The sequence below is a fragment of the Vulpes lagopus genome, chromosome 13 (genome assembly GCF_018345385.1).
Source record: "Vulpes lagopus strain Blue_001 chromosome 13, ASM1834538v1, whole genome shotgun sequence".
Taxonomy (NCBI): Eukaryota; Metazoa; Chordata; class Mammalia; order Carnivora; family Canidae; genus Vulpes; species Vulpes lagopus.
In genome coordinates, this window is record NC_054836.1 from 59,808,196 (window position 1) to 59,823,661 (window position 15,466).

Below are 15,466 nucleotides of genomic sequence, written 5' to 3' on the forward strand. Positions count from 1 at the left end.
TATTGGAACATAGTCATGTCCACTCATTCATGTACTGTCTATGGCTGATTTCACACTGCAAAGGCAGAAATGAGCAATTATGGCCCCTCTGGCCTACAAAGCCTGAAATATGTAGTACTTAGCCCTTAATAGTCAAAGTTTGCTGACCCCTGAGTGAGCCACATGCTTGTAATTACAACTTATCCGTTCATTCCCAGCTCTTACCACCACCACCTCCACTTCTGCAGTTCCTGCTGGAAAACTGAGAGTCCACGCAGTGTGTGATGACATCATCCTTACTCGAGTTTACTGAAATCCCTTTTCTAGCACTGCCGCGAGACTAGCTCTTCAATCTTCTCCCCTCTATGGTTCATTGGTATTAGGAAGCTAATAATTCAACGGGGCACTCAACACGTTTCCCTCACCCCCACTAAGGGCTAGTTCCCTAGTCCCCCTTCCATCCGGGCACTATTCCTGGTTGGAGGTGGAATCAGGGTGACACTCATATTTCCTAATTGACTCTGTTGAACTCAATGTTGTGATTTAAGAAAAGTGCCATAACAGAAATGTCTTTACTGATTAATATTGATCTCCATACATTATTTTTGGCACGTAGGACTAGGCCTCAATCAACTTTGATCCTTTTTAAATAGCCTCGATGTTTTCTCAACCTCCATATCCCCCATATGTAATACCTACTTACTCCAAGGACAGAGGTCAGTCCATAGGGCCAGGAGCTGTATGTAGTCCTAGAGAGTCAAGGGTTTACTCCATATTTCTTTTTTTAAAAGCTTTTTTTTTTTTAATTTTTTTATTATTTATTTATGAGAGTCATACAGAGAGAGAGAGAGAGAGAGAGGCAGAGACATAGGTAGAGGGAGAAGCAGGCTCCATGCACCGGGAGCCTGACGTGGGATTCGATCCCGGGTCTCCAGGATCGCGCCCTGGGCCAAAGGCAGGCGCCAAACTGCTGCGCCACCCAGGGATCCCTTACTCCATATTTCTAAAGGAATATTTAGTTTATATTTTTCCCCAAAGAGCAAAAAAAAATTTTTTTTTATTTATAATGTAATCATTTACAACAACTTGAGACATAATTCACACAAAGTATACAGTTTAGTGATTTTTAATATATTCAGAACTGTGACACCATTACCTCCATCGACTCCACAACATTTTCATGACTCTAAAGAGAAACCCAAACTCATTAGCAGTCACTCCCACTTTCCCCCAAACCCTTACCCCTACGCAGCCACTAATCCACTTTCTCTATATGTAGATGTGACTATCCTGGACAACTTCATACGAATGAGATCACACGTGGACTTTTGTGTCTGGCTTTTTTCGCTTAACATAATCTCGTCAAGGTTCATCCATGTTGTAGCATGGATCAGAACTTCATTTCCTTTTGATTGCCAAATAATATTGCGCTGTATGGATATGCCACATTGTTTATTCATTTATTAGTCGATGAACATTTGGCTTGTTTTGACACTTTCCATCAACATTTGCTTGCAAGTTTCTGTGTGGACATATGTTTTCATTTCTCTCGGGTGTGTACCTAAGAGTGGAATTGCTGGCTCATGTGGTTGCTCCGCTTTTAACCTTTTGAGGAACTGCCAAACTGTCTTCCCAAACGGCTGCACAATTTTACATTTCCACCAGCAGTTTTTGAGGACTCCAACTTCTCCACACCCCCACCAACACCTGTTACTGTCTTTTCCATTATAACCATCCTGGTGAGTATGAAGTGGTATCTCACTGTAGGTTTGATTCGCATTTCCCTGGTAGTGAATGGTGTTGAGCACCTTTTCATGTGCTTATTGCTTTTGTATCTTCTTTAGAGAACTGTCCATTCATATCCTTAGTCCATTTTTTAAATTGGGCTCTTTGTCTACTTACTGAGCTATAGTAGTCCTTTATTTATTCTAAATACTGGTTCCTCCCTTACCTGACAAACGATGTGCAAAAATTTTCTCTCATTCTATGATTCGTCTTTTTGCTTCTTGATGTTACCTTTGGAAGCACAAAAGTTTTTAATTCTGATGGTGCCAATCTATTTTTTTTTTTAATTTCCTTTTGTTGCTTGTGCTTTTGGTTTCAATTATTTTAGAAATCATTGCCTAACCCAAGGGCATGAAGACTTACATCTATTTCTTCTAAAGGTTTTACAGTGTTTGTTCTTCTATTTAGGTCTTTGGTCCATTTTGAGTTAACATTTATATATGCTGTGAGGAAGGGGTCCAACTTCCTTCTTTCACATGTGGATATCCGGTTGTTCCAGCACCATTTGATGAAAAGACTATTTTCCTCTACTGAATTGTCTTAGCACCATTTTTAAAAATCAACTGATCATAAAGATGAGTATTATTTCTGGACTCACAATCTATTCCTGTTTTTCATGCTACTGTAAATTGAATTGCTTTTTTCAGTATTATTTTTGTTTCATTTATTTATATTGTATAGAAATACTATCAATTTTGTATATTAATATTGTGTTCTGCAACTTTGCTGAACTCATGTATTAGTTCTAACATTTTCTTAAAGTATTCTTTTGGATTTTCTATGTATAAGATCATACCATCTACAAATAGAGATAGTTTTTCTTCTTCCTTCCAAATCTGGATGTGTTTTATTTCCTTTTCTTGGCTAATTGCCCTGACCACACCCTCCAGGCCAAGTTGAGTAGAACTGCCGAGAGCAGACATCATTTCCTTGTTTCTGGTTCAAGGGGAAATATTTCAGTCTTTCATCATTAAGTATGATGCTAGCTATGGGTTTTTCATAGATGTTCTTTATCAGGTTGAAAAAGCTCCCTTCAACTCCTAGTTTGTTGAATCTTTTTTATTATGACAGGGTGTTAAATTTTGCAAAATGCTTTTTCTGTCTCTAAGGAGGTGATCCTGTGGATTTTGATTTAATCTTACCTATTTCCTTTTCTAAACACTCAAAACTGTCAGAAATGTCATTTACTAGGTAAATCGTAATATTACCAAAAAAGCCATAAAATAGAATTATTACAAAGGTTGTGGATAGGTAATCTAAGAGTATCTAACTGAATCAATTTGAAAAATACAAAAATATAGCTGTGTGAAGATTTTTTTCTTACTAGAAAGATAAAAGTTTATCTGATCATAGGAAAATATATTCTTATAAGAAAAAAAGATGCACGATAAATTAACATATAGCACAATCATCGCTTTTACATACACATGAAAAAATAAATGTAAAATTATTAGAGTTCTCTGGTAATTACTGGCATCTCTTGCTCCAAATGTTTTCATATTAAAATAGAGATTTATATTTTTAAAACATCATTGTATTGACTGACTCAAAAAAATACCAGGCTTTATATTTCAAAGTAGCATATTAGCAAGCAGGTTGTTGCACATATGTTCAGAGCTATGTTGTCTGGGAAGATAAAAACAAGATATAATTCTCAATTACGGTTTGATTGTGCTCTGTGTTGTATATACAATGCCTTCTGCTTTAATTCGCTCCAGGATTGGTTCATAGATGTCCTTTGAAAAGGGCCCCATCAGACCTTTAGCTTTAATTTCACCTAGAAGAAAATAAAGCTGTAGTTATCGTTTTAAAGGTATTATTAAGGTTAATTTCCACCGCACAAGCCTCCGTATCATACACAGGGAAAGACGCTAACTGCAGAATGAAAGCACAGCTGGATGAACTGCACTAACTATTGCCAAAATGATCGGAGAATAAAGCGCAATAAGAACGTAAAGTAAACCTGATTTGTCTGCTTTATTTGCTGATGCTTTTTTTTAAAAAAGCAGAACACCAACGGAACGAATTAAAACCAGTCTGATTATCTGGCACAGGCTTCCGTTAAGACAACTGAAACAGCAAATCTGAGTACCTTCCTTTCGCCCCCTCATCACTTCTCTACTCCGGTTCCTCAATAACTAGGTAGGTCACTTAATTTGATATTAGCTGATAAACTACTGTAGATACATTTTCTCCGTTTTTCACATTTATATGCTTGATGCTCGTTACTCCCTCCCACACTCACGAGGGCCAAATGAAGGATTTCACTCAGCGATGACGCTTCCTGAGTGTACAGATGATCTCAGGGGACAGGGGAGTTGAAATATGCTTAGTTCAAAATACCTATCGAGTGCAGCTAATGTACTAAGGGATGAAGGTTAGTAGAACACGGTCTGTATTTGGGGGGATCTGAAAGTGAATACCCTCCGCTATTTCAGGGTTAGCGCCCTTAAGATATGAAAAATGAAGGGGAGAAAGGAAGAGTTGACATTGCCTGGTGGGGTCATGTGTGTGGTAGGAGCTTTACGTATTATTTCACCTCAGCAGCACAGAAAAATTCTGAATTAGGAGTGAGAATCCTCACGTGAAGGATGAGGAGCTGCAGCTCAGCTACGGAGAGCAGCTCGCGCTCCATCACTCGGTCGTCTTGTGATTGAGCTGAGCCACAGAGAGGTGTGACTGCAACCCACGGCTCTCCCGCACCCCGGGGCCTCCCGGGCAGTACTCGTCTCAGGAGTCTGAGGCAGCTCACTTTCCGTGGACGCCCGTGTCACACTAAGAGTAATCACTTGATGTCCAGGCACGGAATGACTTGGAGATGATTTGGAGACCGATTCAGTTCTCCAGTGAAAGAACTTACCATCAAGCAGCATCTTGGCTGCCATCGCCGTGGGTAACCCCACAGTTTTAGCCATGGCTGAAAAGCCATTGGCGTCTCCATAAACCACGAGATCAACAATCTTATTTTCCAAGTGTCCAGAGGGATGTCTGATTCCAAAACTGTCTCTCATCACAATCATATCTTTCTCTCCAGGGCCTTAAGGCAAATAAACACATATTCTGAAATGTCATTACCGGACAACTCCAACACCACAACTCATTAGCATCTACCTTTTGCTCTCACAGGTTTCTCCTCTCACCGTGTGCAGCCCTTAGACAATCATCTATATTGCTCTTTAGCCCAAAGGCCGAGTGAAAAACTCAACAAATGACAACTCTGGCCATGTTCCTCTGCCCGGGTTGGTAGCACTGTGGCCTGGCTACAGACATGAAGGCGCTGTGGTAAAGCTCCCACTCTTCCCCCAAAAATGCTCCTTCAGCATTTCCCAAAGGCATTAACACTAAAACTAATCATAAAAAAATTTTTTTAAAAAAATAAAACTAATCATTTGTTCCTTTTCTATGTTCCCCAAGTTCATTCCTATGTGATAATTCTCTTATTCTTCCCTCTGGAAAAACAGCCCAAGTGCCCCCTCGCTTCGGGCACCCTTCCCCACCCCTGCTGCTTGGCTCCAGCCCTCCCATCACGTCCACTAGTTGTGCTGACTGCATCCCATGACGCCGCTTCTGGGATGTGAGCTAATAGCCCACGGCCTACCGTAGGAGAGTTTCCTGGCCAAATGCTTGGAGAGTGCATCCACCACAGACTCGGCTTGAGGGACTTGCTCATCCCCGAGTAAGCCCAACCTGAGAAGCACAAGAGGTGGCTGTGTTAGGTCAAGTCTTCCACAGAACCTCACTTGGGAAGGAGAAGGGAGCTCTTTGGATTTTATCTTAAAAGGGAACAATCGCAAGGTGACAGTCCAAGTTATAGGACTCGCCTAAATCGTAGAAAGACATTAACAATAGCAAAGTTTTCATCTTTAGCATCATCAGACTCCCCAAGGCAGTGCTCCCCAGAGCAGAACTGACACATGCTAAGTCCGCACTGTTGCAAAGCTTCTTGTGAGATCACGTACAGGTTAGTTCTCCCACAGGAAGAAGAGCGGCATAATGGGCCACAGCTGTGTGAAGTAGATGGAGAAGAGTAGGAGAATCTCCCACGGGACAGAAAAAAATATCCCAGCTTTCTGGGGAACTGAGTAGTGAAGTGTCTCAAAATAAGTAATTCCCAAGTCACAACTGCCATTGAGTTTCTATCTACCTTTTTATCCCCACATGAACACAGTTCATGGAAATCTCTACTACAGGCCAACATTAGAGCAGCAAATTAATCAAAGACAATGTAAAACGTCTAGTCCCTTTTACTAGAGAGGACTAAGAAATCATTGATATTTTTATTGATATTGAAGGAATCCCATATTGTGCCAAGTTGACCGGTGGGTGCCTACCATTCAGCAGCCTCCAGCTGGGTATTATCTCTTCCCAGCTTCTCAAACACAGCTTCCCTAAGCACGTCATGCTTGGAGGACGGTGAAATCCCAACCAGACCACAAAGGAGCTCTTTCTGGTCAGAAAAATAAAGATAAAATCCTAAGTTCCTAATAAGTAATCAGTTGAGAATTTATCCTGCTAAGGCATTCGATCACATGTGCACCTCATATTTTAAAAGAGAAATGACTAGAAATAATAAACTGTAATACTCACACATGCATACACACATCCACACACTCGTGAACAAGTGATATTCTAAAACGATGTTTCAGCAATAAAAATGGATCATGGCATGAAATCAATTCTAAAACGATGGCACCGTATTTACCATCACATCGTCCCCGTTACGTTTTCACTCATTCTCCCTCTCCCTCCAGTAGTCCATTTTGGCCAGGATCAAATGGAATGGGCTCGTTGCTATGGTTGCCAATAGCAACCAGAGTTCTTTGGTAGGTTCAAGAGAAGAGAAAGACCTTGCAGATAATAAAATCTCAAAGCAAGAATACTTAAGCATGGTCATAGCTTGTTCTACTTTCCAAACAAGACTTTCTCCAGGATCCCAAGAGAAAAAGTTAGACTCTTGATCAAGGAAAAACAAAATGGTTCACAGGCCATATTTGGCTCACCACCTGGTCTTGTAAAGAAGACTCGCATTAGAAGGGAGTCACACTCATTTGTTTATGTAGAAATGAGTACGTACAGCCCTCAAAGCCTAATATATTAATAATCTGGTCCTTTACAAAAAAAAAAAAAGTTTGCCAGCCCCTATTCTGTAGCCACTAACATCCTGGGACCGCCCCAAGGGTACGCGTCCCAGCCCTCCCGTCCAGCTGCCTCCACCTCAGGATTCACCCCATACGTGTTTATTCACTTCTGTCCAACACGTACATTTGTGAAACGTAAGACACATTGGGGGGCTCTCGGCTTCATGGAAAACTGCGCCTAATGCAGAGGCTGAGTAGGCCGCCGGTGGGTCACACTGGTCTTTCTCACCCTGTGGTAGGTCCGTGGCGTTGCCCGCGGACACGGGCACAGGCTCGAGTGCGTGGCCGGCGAGTGAGGGCGGCGGCTGGGCCCCCCTTGCACCCCCGAGGCCCCGAGGGCTTGATGCAGCACAGGCACGGGCAGCTCAGTGGCTGGAAACCCAAAGTGCTCACAGGTGAAAGCCACGGGATGAGCGAAGCGCTGGGACCTGGCGGGCCAGGCCCGGGCCTCTCGGGCGGTCCACGGGGGTCGGGGCCGCGGAGGGCGCTTGCCTGGAACCAGCGCCCAAGGCCGCCCACCCCTGAGGGACAGCGAAGCGACACGCTCGGGGGTCACTCACCCAGGTGACAGGGTTGGCCTCGGCCCGGAGCGCGGGAGCCGCGTCCCTGTTGATCAGGCCCAGCTTCATGAAGCCGTTGAGCGCCCTGGCGTAGCCCTGGAGCGGGGACCGGTGACCGGGTGTGAGGCTTGGCCTTCACGGGGGAGACGAGGGCGAGGACGCTGCTCCGGGCCAGGGCCGGCCTGGGGCCCTGGTGCCTGCCCGCCTGCCCTCCGCGGTCCAGGGTAACAGAACCCGAAGACCACCCAACCCGGAGCCACCTGCCGACTGGCCACTGTCCCCCGCACACGGCGGCCAGGGCCACAGGTAGGCCCCCGAGCGCGGCTCCTAAGTCACACGATGGGGGGCAAGGGGGAGCCTTGAGGGAGAGCCACGGCAGGGACCGCCAGCTCCGCCTGAAGGGACACGCGGGGGACAGGCCGGCGCGGGGGCCTGGGGTCCTGCCGTACTCAGAGGGGAGAACACGGAAGCTGGTGAAGGGTCGCCGGCCTGCCCGGGGGGGGGCCTCGCTGACGCTCCCTGGGCCGGGTCATCCACGCGGCCTGGGCGCTCTAGTGGGCTCGTAGAGCTCGTAAAACCTCCTACAGACCCTAACCTGGGTCTACGTGTTCGGCAAGAGACCAGGCGAGGCCATCCCAAAACCCTGACTGGGGGCGCCCGGCGGCTCGGTGGGTTGAGCGTCCAACTCCTGAGCTCAGCTTAGGTCTTGATCTCAGGGCTGTGAGCTCAGGCTCCACGGTGGGCTCTACAGTGGGCATGGGGCTGGGGGAAAAAAAGGAAGGAAAAAAATCCTAATTCTTGGACCCCTCCAAAAAATACGACTGATATTCTCTGAAAAAAAAAAAAATGAAGAAAACAGAATCAAGAAATCTGCCGGCGCTGAGGGTGTTACGGCCTCAGTTCAGACGGGAGTGTCTGCTGGTGTCTGTCCCCGCTCCTTTGTGATGGGTAAGTACGTGGTGGACGATTGTGTTCACGCTCCTGGGGTCCACACCCCCAGTTGGTGGTAAAAACATTTCAGATTTGCTTGGGGAAAGTGGACTAACCGCATCTTCAGCTGTAGGGACATGGAACGAGCGGCCCAGTTCACCCCCTGGCCTCAGGGCTAAGGGGACAACGGAGATATTCTTAGCGTCCTTGTCCAGTCCCCGAGGTGAACCAAAGAGGCGGGGGCTGCATGCTGCCCCCACGGGGAGCCTGGGACGGCGGCCAGCACCGAGGAGGAGCGGAGCAGTGGGGTCACCTGGCCCCAGATCCCTGGGGGCCTGCAGCGGCCTGCACCCCCCACACCCGACTCCTTACAGCATCACCTCCCGGCTGGGCTGGGTTCAGTCGTGCCCGGGACATCCCCTCCAAGGAGCCCCAAGGGAGCGGGGTGCACCGGCTGGTCTGGTCGCCTTGGGCCCGGGCACATCCCCCCGACAGGCCGCAGGCCTCGCCGCCCTCACCTGGTACCTCAGTGTCCCCCGCAGCAGCGTGCGCGCCGTCGGGATGCCGTAGGTCGCCGCGTACTGGGTGCTGTCCCTGTTGGGGTAGCCCTCCAAGTTCAGGCCCGGGAAATACCCCATGGGGGTCACTGCATCCAGAAAGGGGACACCACCTGCCACTGTCACCACCTGAAGAACATCAGGGGGCACTGCGGTCACTACACCTGGCCCGGTGCCATCGCACCTGGGCGCCAGCAGCCGGCCAGGCGACCCCGGGGAGCGGGGATGGGGGTGGGGGTGCAGGGTGGGGGCAAGCTGTCAGCCAGGGTGGGGTGGGGATGCAGGGTGGGGGTGGGGATGCAGGGTGGGGGTGCACTGTCAGCCCGGGGTGGAGGTGGAGGGAGGGGCAGAGAGGACTGGCAAAGGCCTTGGTGCCAGGGAGGAGGAGTGTGGGCCCAGCCGAGACAGGTGCTGCAGGTCTGCCTGGCGAAAGCTCGCGGATAATCCCTCACCTTTCCATCGAGCAGGTAGGTGGCCGGCTGCATCATGTTGGTCAAGACTCCCAGGGGACTCCAGCTAAATTTGTATCTCAAAGGATTGTCTGAATGTTCAGGGGCTGGAAGCCCCCCACAGTAGGAAATGTAAGATTCAATCTGTAAAATACGGGATGAAAGACAATGGCAGAAATGGGATAAAGGAGGTAACCTTGCTGTCTTTTCTTCCCTAAACTTACAAAGGCTTTCAAAAGCCTTCCTTAAAGCCAAACGCCATCCGATTAAGTCAGTGACATTATGTATATACATTTTTAAAATCCACTGGAGTTTGTGACTAATATTTTACTAGTTAAAAATCCAACTATTAATTCAATTCTGCTTAGTTGGTTCCTCCTGACTTTTGTGTTCAAATGATATGTTTGATTATATATTTTGTGATAGAAGTGTACAGAATGATATACAATGTAATTAATATTTATATAAAATATAATCATGATTAATTTGATTCTACATTTGATTCCATGCCTGTGACACATATACAACCTAAACCACTGAATCTGACTCAACACATTTTCATATCCAATCGTTCCTTCTCATGTGTAAAACAGACTCCATTTACCAAAAAATGACAATTTTCCAAAGAATTTTTCCCACTTTTAAAAGTCAAATCTTATTATCTCCAAAAGCAGTCTGAAAGCTTTCATTAAACCAAAATAGCACAGTAACATCTATTTTTCTAAAAATCGATTGCTAAGCCTAGGATGTTGTTTTATCATACAGATATTTTTGCAGTTAGAGGATTTTACTTGAAATTTCTACTCAAAGTTTGAGTTATACTCTATCAGCTTCCTTAATCAAAATTATAAAAAGATTATTTTTGTACGCAAAAATCGGGACCTTCTAATATTTTCCTAAATGGACTTTTGGGTGTAAATTGGACTCACCGTGGCTCCCACTTCCTTGGCCTTGTCTATGGTTTCCATCGCCAACATATGGTCAAGACCAGGGTCCAATCCCAGTTCACCAATGACTGTGATGCCAGCGTCTTCCACACTACAACAGGTGGAAAGGGGAGGACGAAAAAGTTGGATATGAAATAAAAATATTTATTCTCCACGCCACGGAGCTATTTTGTTGAAGATGACTGAAACTTACCTCTTTTCTAATTCTTTTAGCTCCGGTGTGATGTAGCTTGCAGTGATCATGTCAACTTTGCTTCTGATGCATGCCTTGGCCACAAGAGGATGCAGTGCATAAGGCAATAAGCTTAAAAACAGAGAGAAACTAGTCAGACACTTTCCCCACCCTACCCTCCAGTGTACCTTGAACTGCACTAACGCTAAGTCATCGCTCTGATTGAGCTATTCCGTCCAAGGTCACCAATGACTCTGAAAACTACAGAATAAATTCATCCTGTTACCACATTTAAAACCCTCCACAATTTGGCCTTCACCTAGCCTTTCCACTGTTCTCCTTCTATCCCCTTCAGAAGCCATATATGGGAACCAAAGAAATTATTGTCATTCTCCACTCACAGCCGGTACTTTTCCAGCTCTGGAACTTTACTCTCACTGAACCTTCTACCTGGAAAACTATGTCCACCCACTGATCCCTGCCCAGGCCAGACCCTACTTAAACAAATGTCGGAAAAGGCATCTCCTCCAAGAAGCTCTCCCAGATTCCCCCAAAGCCAGATCTTCTTCTACATTTATTCAGCTATTTCTTTGCAACATTTAATAGGATTAGTTCCATTTATCCTTCTAATATTTCTATCATTTTCTGTCTTGGCTCCCCTACTAGAAGATAAGGTTGCTTTTCTTTTTCCTCTGTATTTCCCAAATGGCTATCAGGTTGGGTGAAACTAAGTCAAAATGACACAGGTGTTACATTTCAGAGTAGAATCTAGGAAGGTCCAAAGGAGGAAAATAAGCTTAATGGTACTGATTGGCATAAAAGCTATCTAAATGCTTAGAAGTCGATGTGCTAAGCAAAAATTAAAATGTGTTCAAAACTCAACTTCAGTTGGATTTTCTAAAAATCTGGCTTTGGTGTTTTAATTTGGCACTAGGACCACACAATCACAAAAAACCCGAATTTCTGCAAGTGTTAATATAAATGAATATATTCATATTCTGTCCAAGGAATAATAGAACATCCTGTCAACTGCATAACAATACTCCAGTTCTACTAGCTTATTGCCTCTGTGGTAAAGCACTCTACAAAGTACAATGAAAATATAATTACAAATTTATAAATATGATCACACTGTATCACTGTACTTGTCAAATTCATCCTGTAAACTTCACATTTTCTCTATTTTATATAAGACACAACAATAAAATCACCTCTCAGATACTTATGCCTCCTCAGGTTAATAGAGTATTGCTACTTAGATTTATTATCATGTAAAATAAAATTGTGTTCATATCTTGCCAGTTATAATATGAAAACTCTTACTCTGTTTTTTTACTTTTTTAATCAAAAAAGAATTATTACCAAACATGGTAACCCCTTAAAAGCCAATGAACAAAATACATGCAAAACTCTATTGAAAAAGTATTAATAGAAAATGTATATAATGACATCATCTTAAAGATTAAATCGAGTTTTTTTTCTTTAAGATTTTTTATTTATTTATTTGAGAGAAAAAGCGAGAACATGCACGTGCGAGCTCCAGTGGGAGGAGGGCAGGGCAGGGCGGGGGGTGAGAAAGCAGACTCCCCGTTGAGCAGGGACCCCGATGATGGCATAATCTGTACTAACCTAATGATATGCTAAGAACTAGAGTGCCAGAACTTTGATTAATGGTGCCTGTTTTAGACAAAAGGATTAGCTTTCATAACTCTTTGCATATGTAATATAGAACCTACTCAAAGGGACATAACTCTTGAATTATTTGAGTTGATTCCAACCCAATTAATCCAAATAATTTAAAATGCCTCTGGTTAGAAGATACACAAAATAGAAATGGAATTTTCAAAGTAACTTATCAAATTCAATTACTCATTTGCATTAAAACACTAAGAACGAGAATTGCCAAATTAAAGCCATGAGGATTTGACATATTATAAATTTTTTTGTGAAACATACTTAGTTCATTTTATTTTGGTAGTATTACTGTGTTTTCATCAAAATATTCTTTCTCCAACTTAAAAAATAAAAAATTATTTAAAGAACGCTACAAGGTGAGAGTGTTTAACGATATTACCACTATCTGGCATGGAAACTCAACCAATTGAGAAAAATTAAATATGAAACAGATTTTGTTAATGTTAAATTTTATTCGAGGCCATCAGTTTGCTAAATTTTAAAATATGTGCATATTAATAGATTATTATCTTGTCCTATTTTGCTTCAGATTTAGTTCCAAATGTGTCTTATCATGTTTTCTTCCTTACATTTATATATATATAAAAAAACCCACAATGTTTTACTTAGGTATTTGTGTGTGGCAAAACAAATTCTCTTTGTTTTATTCAGGAGGCTCGAACATTCCATTATGAATCATAGTCATATCACTAACAGACAAGGTCTGTGGGTCACTGATTAATTTTTCCTGAATAAAAATTATTGCACATTAAATTTACATAAAAAGGATAACATCTTAAGTGCCCAAAGTGAGCATATAATTTAAATACATCAAGAGTTAATCTACAAGTTCCCACAAAAGACTACCTTTCATTGTATATTTTCGAAACCCATTTGGTTTTTTGGGTTTTTTTGAAGTGGGGCACACAGAGCTTCCTCCAAAGATATCATTACAATCTGATTTAACTATGAAAGTGACCCAATTATGGATGAGCAGATACCTTTCTTCCATCCATCTTGGAAAAATTATATTCTAAAAATAAATGACTGTTCTTCTCCTCACTTTGGTATTTCAAAACCCAGTTTAATTATAGAGTGACTCTCATGTAGCTGTGTACCTAGAAGTTAGACCTACATTTTTATCAGTAATAAATACTGAATTTTGAGATGTATTCCTCCGATAAGACTAAAAATGGTCATAATGCTCGAAAATCTAGTCATTTTCATTCAAGCTTTATTATGTCTGAAAGATAAAATAGCCACTAAAATAGATGAAACATGAATAGTTTTGACACAGAGGTTCTACTTCTAGATACACATCCAAGATATGTGTAAATGGCAAATAACAGACAAATACTAAAATGTTCATAACAACATAATTCATAACAGCCGAACTCCAGGAACAATCTAAACATCCATCAATGGCCAAGTGAATAGTAAGGGGATATTCACGCAGTGGGAACGTCACCCAGCAATTAGACTGAGTAAACTACAACGACAGGCAACAACACAAACCTCTCTCACGGTCAGTGTTGAAGAAAGAAGGTGGCCGCAAATGAGGACAGGCTGAGTGGTGCCTATTGGACGGAGCTGAAAACCAGCAAGAATCAATGTATATGTGAGAGGCCAGGATAGTGCTTACCCTTAGGGGCAGGGCTAATAATGGAAACGGACACATGGGATGCTCCTGGGGTACTGTTATTCTGTTTCTGGATGTGGATGATGGTTATGAAGTGTGTTCACTGTGAAAATTCACTGAACTACATACACTTACGATTTGGGCATATTTCTGGGTATACACTTCAATTGAAAATTTTCTTAGGAGAAAGAGAAAATAAGGAAGGAGACATAACAACAACAAAATATATGACAATCATCTCTTCCTAGATACTAACCTGATGACAAGATCCTGTTTTGCCACCAAGGAGCTCAACTTCTCTTCTTGTTTGCTAATGTCCATGCTAACAGGATTAATATTATATTTCTCGCCTAACTGTTCAATTTGGTCCTTCATGTCAGAGCCTAGACCAAGAATACAAAAGTCCAATTTTTATATTATCCTTCACCAGGCCGAGAGTACAACACATTTCAACATCTCCAAAAACAATTCCTCAAAGTTTAGAAACAAGATAGTCATCTAAAATTCACAGAGTAAGTATGCTTTGAAATCAGTTTTCCTTCTTCTTCTTCTTTAAAAATTAGCGCTTATTTACCTACTGTTATGTCTATCCTGTTATCTCTTGACAAGTATTCCAAAACGGGTTCAGATACATAACCAGATCCAAGAACCAAGACCCTTTTTTTGGTGCCCATTGAAAGTGACTGAGCAAGTTCCCTATAAATAAAAGAAAGGAAGGGAAGAAAAATTTAACAAGAAAATAATAACAAAATCTTGTTATCCCCCCAAAAAACTGAACCTTAGACTATGAAGCAATGATTTTTCCCACGTTTCTTATAATAAAGACCTCAATACATTCCCTAGCCCAATACTTTTTATTAATTATTTTAGATTTTTAAAAAGGATTTTATTTATTTATTCACGAGAGACACAGAGAGAGAGAGAGATGCAGAGACACAGGCAGAGGGAGAAGCAGGCTCCACGCAGGGAGCCCGACGTGGGACTCGATCCCGGGTCCCTGGGATCACGCACTGGGCTGAAGGCAGATGCTCAGCCACTGAGCCACCCAGGTGTCCCTTATTTTAGATTTTGTACAATGAATAACAGACCCTGACTTCTCTGAAGTGTGTGTCCACAGACTTTTCATGAATTCCCAACTACAGGCGAGGTGCAGATGCCGGGCTACCACCTGGCTTACTCACAACCGAGTAACTTGGTTTCACATTTTGTCCTTCCAGGGGACATGATTCAAAATCATGCCAGGGACTATACATCAGACACCTTACTTAATTATTAAAACAATCAGAGGAGGAGATTATTATTAGCCATATTTTTGTTTTGTCATTTATCATCAGAGTCCCTTGAAGACAATTAAAACCATACTTTTGAAATTGCCAATTCCATGGGCTAAATGTAAAAACCTAAGATGAATTAACTAAGCAGGATTTTAATGCTTGAACAGTTTATTCTGTTGGAATTTGTCCCTTCCTGACAGATTAACCTTCTGTCTTTCCTACAAACTATGACCTCCAAGATCGTTACTGTCATGTTCATCTTTATAAACCCATTAATGCTCAACAAATTTTCTTAATGGAAGATACTCATTAAGATTCTGTTAAATCAAATTTACAGATATCAGTGGAAGACCATGGGAATG

The 15,466-nt window shown here is 42.8% G+C and overlaps 1 protein-coding gene across 1 annotated transcript in view; it reads right to left on the reverse strand.

Moving 5' to 3' along the window:
- Positions 1 to 1,004: 1,004 nt before the first annotated feature.
- AASS (aminoadipate-semialdehyde synthase) overlaps positions 1,005 to 15,466 on the reverse strand; it is a 51,321-nt gene continuing 36,859 nt past the window's right edge. The window contains exons 14-24 of the mRNA XM_041727872.1: positions 14,405 to 14,526; positions 14,087 to 14,213; positions 10,539 to 10,649; positions 10,328 to 10,436; positions 9,402 to 9,542; positions 8,911 to 9,078; positions 7,463 to 7,558; positions 6,096 to 6,211; positions 5,363 to 5,451; positions 4,625 to 4,801; positions 1,005 to 3,541 (exon numbers count right to left, since the gene is read on the reverse strand). Of these exons, the coding sequence (XP_041583806.1) occupies positions 3,423 to 3,541; positions 4,625 to 4,801; positions 5,363 to 5,451; positions 6,096 to 6,211; positions 7,463 to 7,558; positions 8,911 to 9,078; positions 9,402 to 9,542; positions 10,328 to 10,436; positions 10,539 to 10,649; positions 14,087 to 14,213; positions 14,405 to 14,526 (1,375 nt within the window). The 3' untranslated portion in view covers positions 1,005 to 3,422. The remainder of the gene's footprint in view (positions 3,542 to 4,624; positions 4,802 to 5,362; positions 5,452 to 6,095; positions 6,212 to 7,462; positions 7,559 to 8,910; positions 9,079 to 9,401; positions 9,543 to 10,327; positions 10,437 to 10,538; positions 10,650 to 14,086; positions 14,214 to 14,404; positions 14,527 to 15,466) is intronic.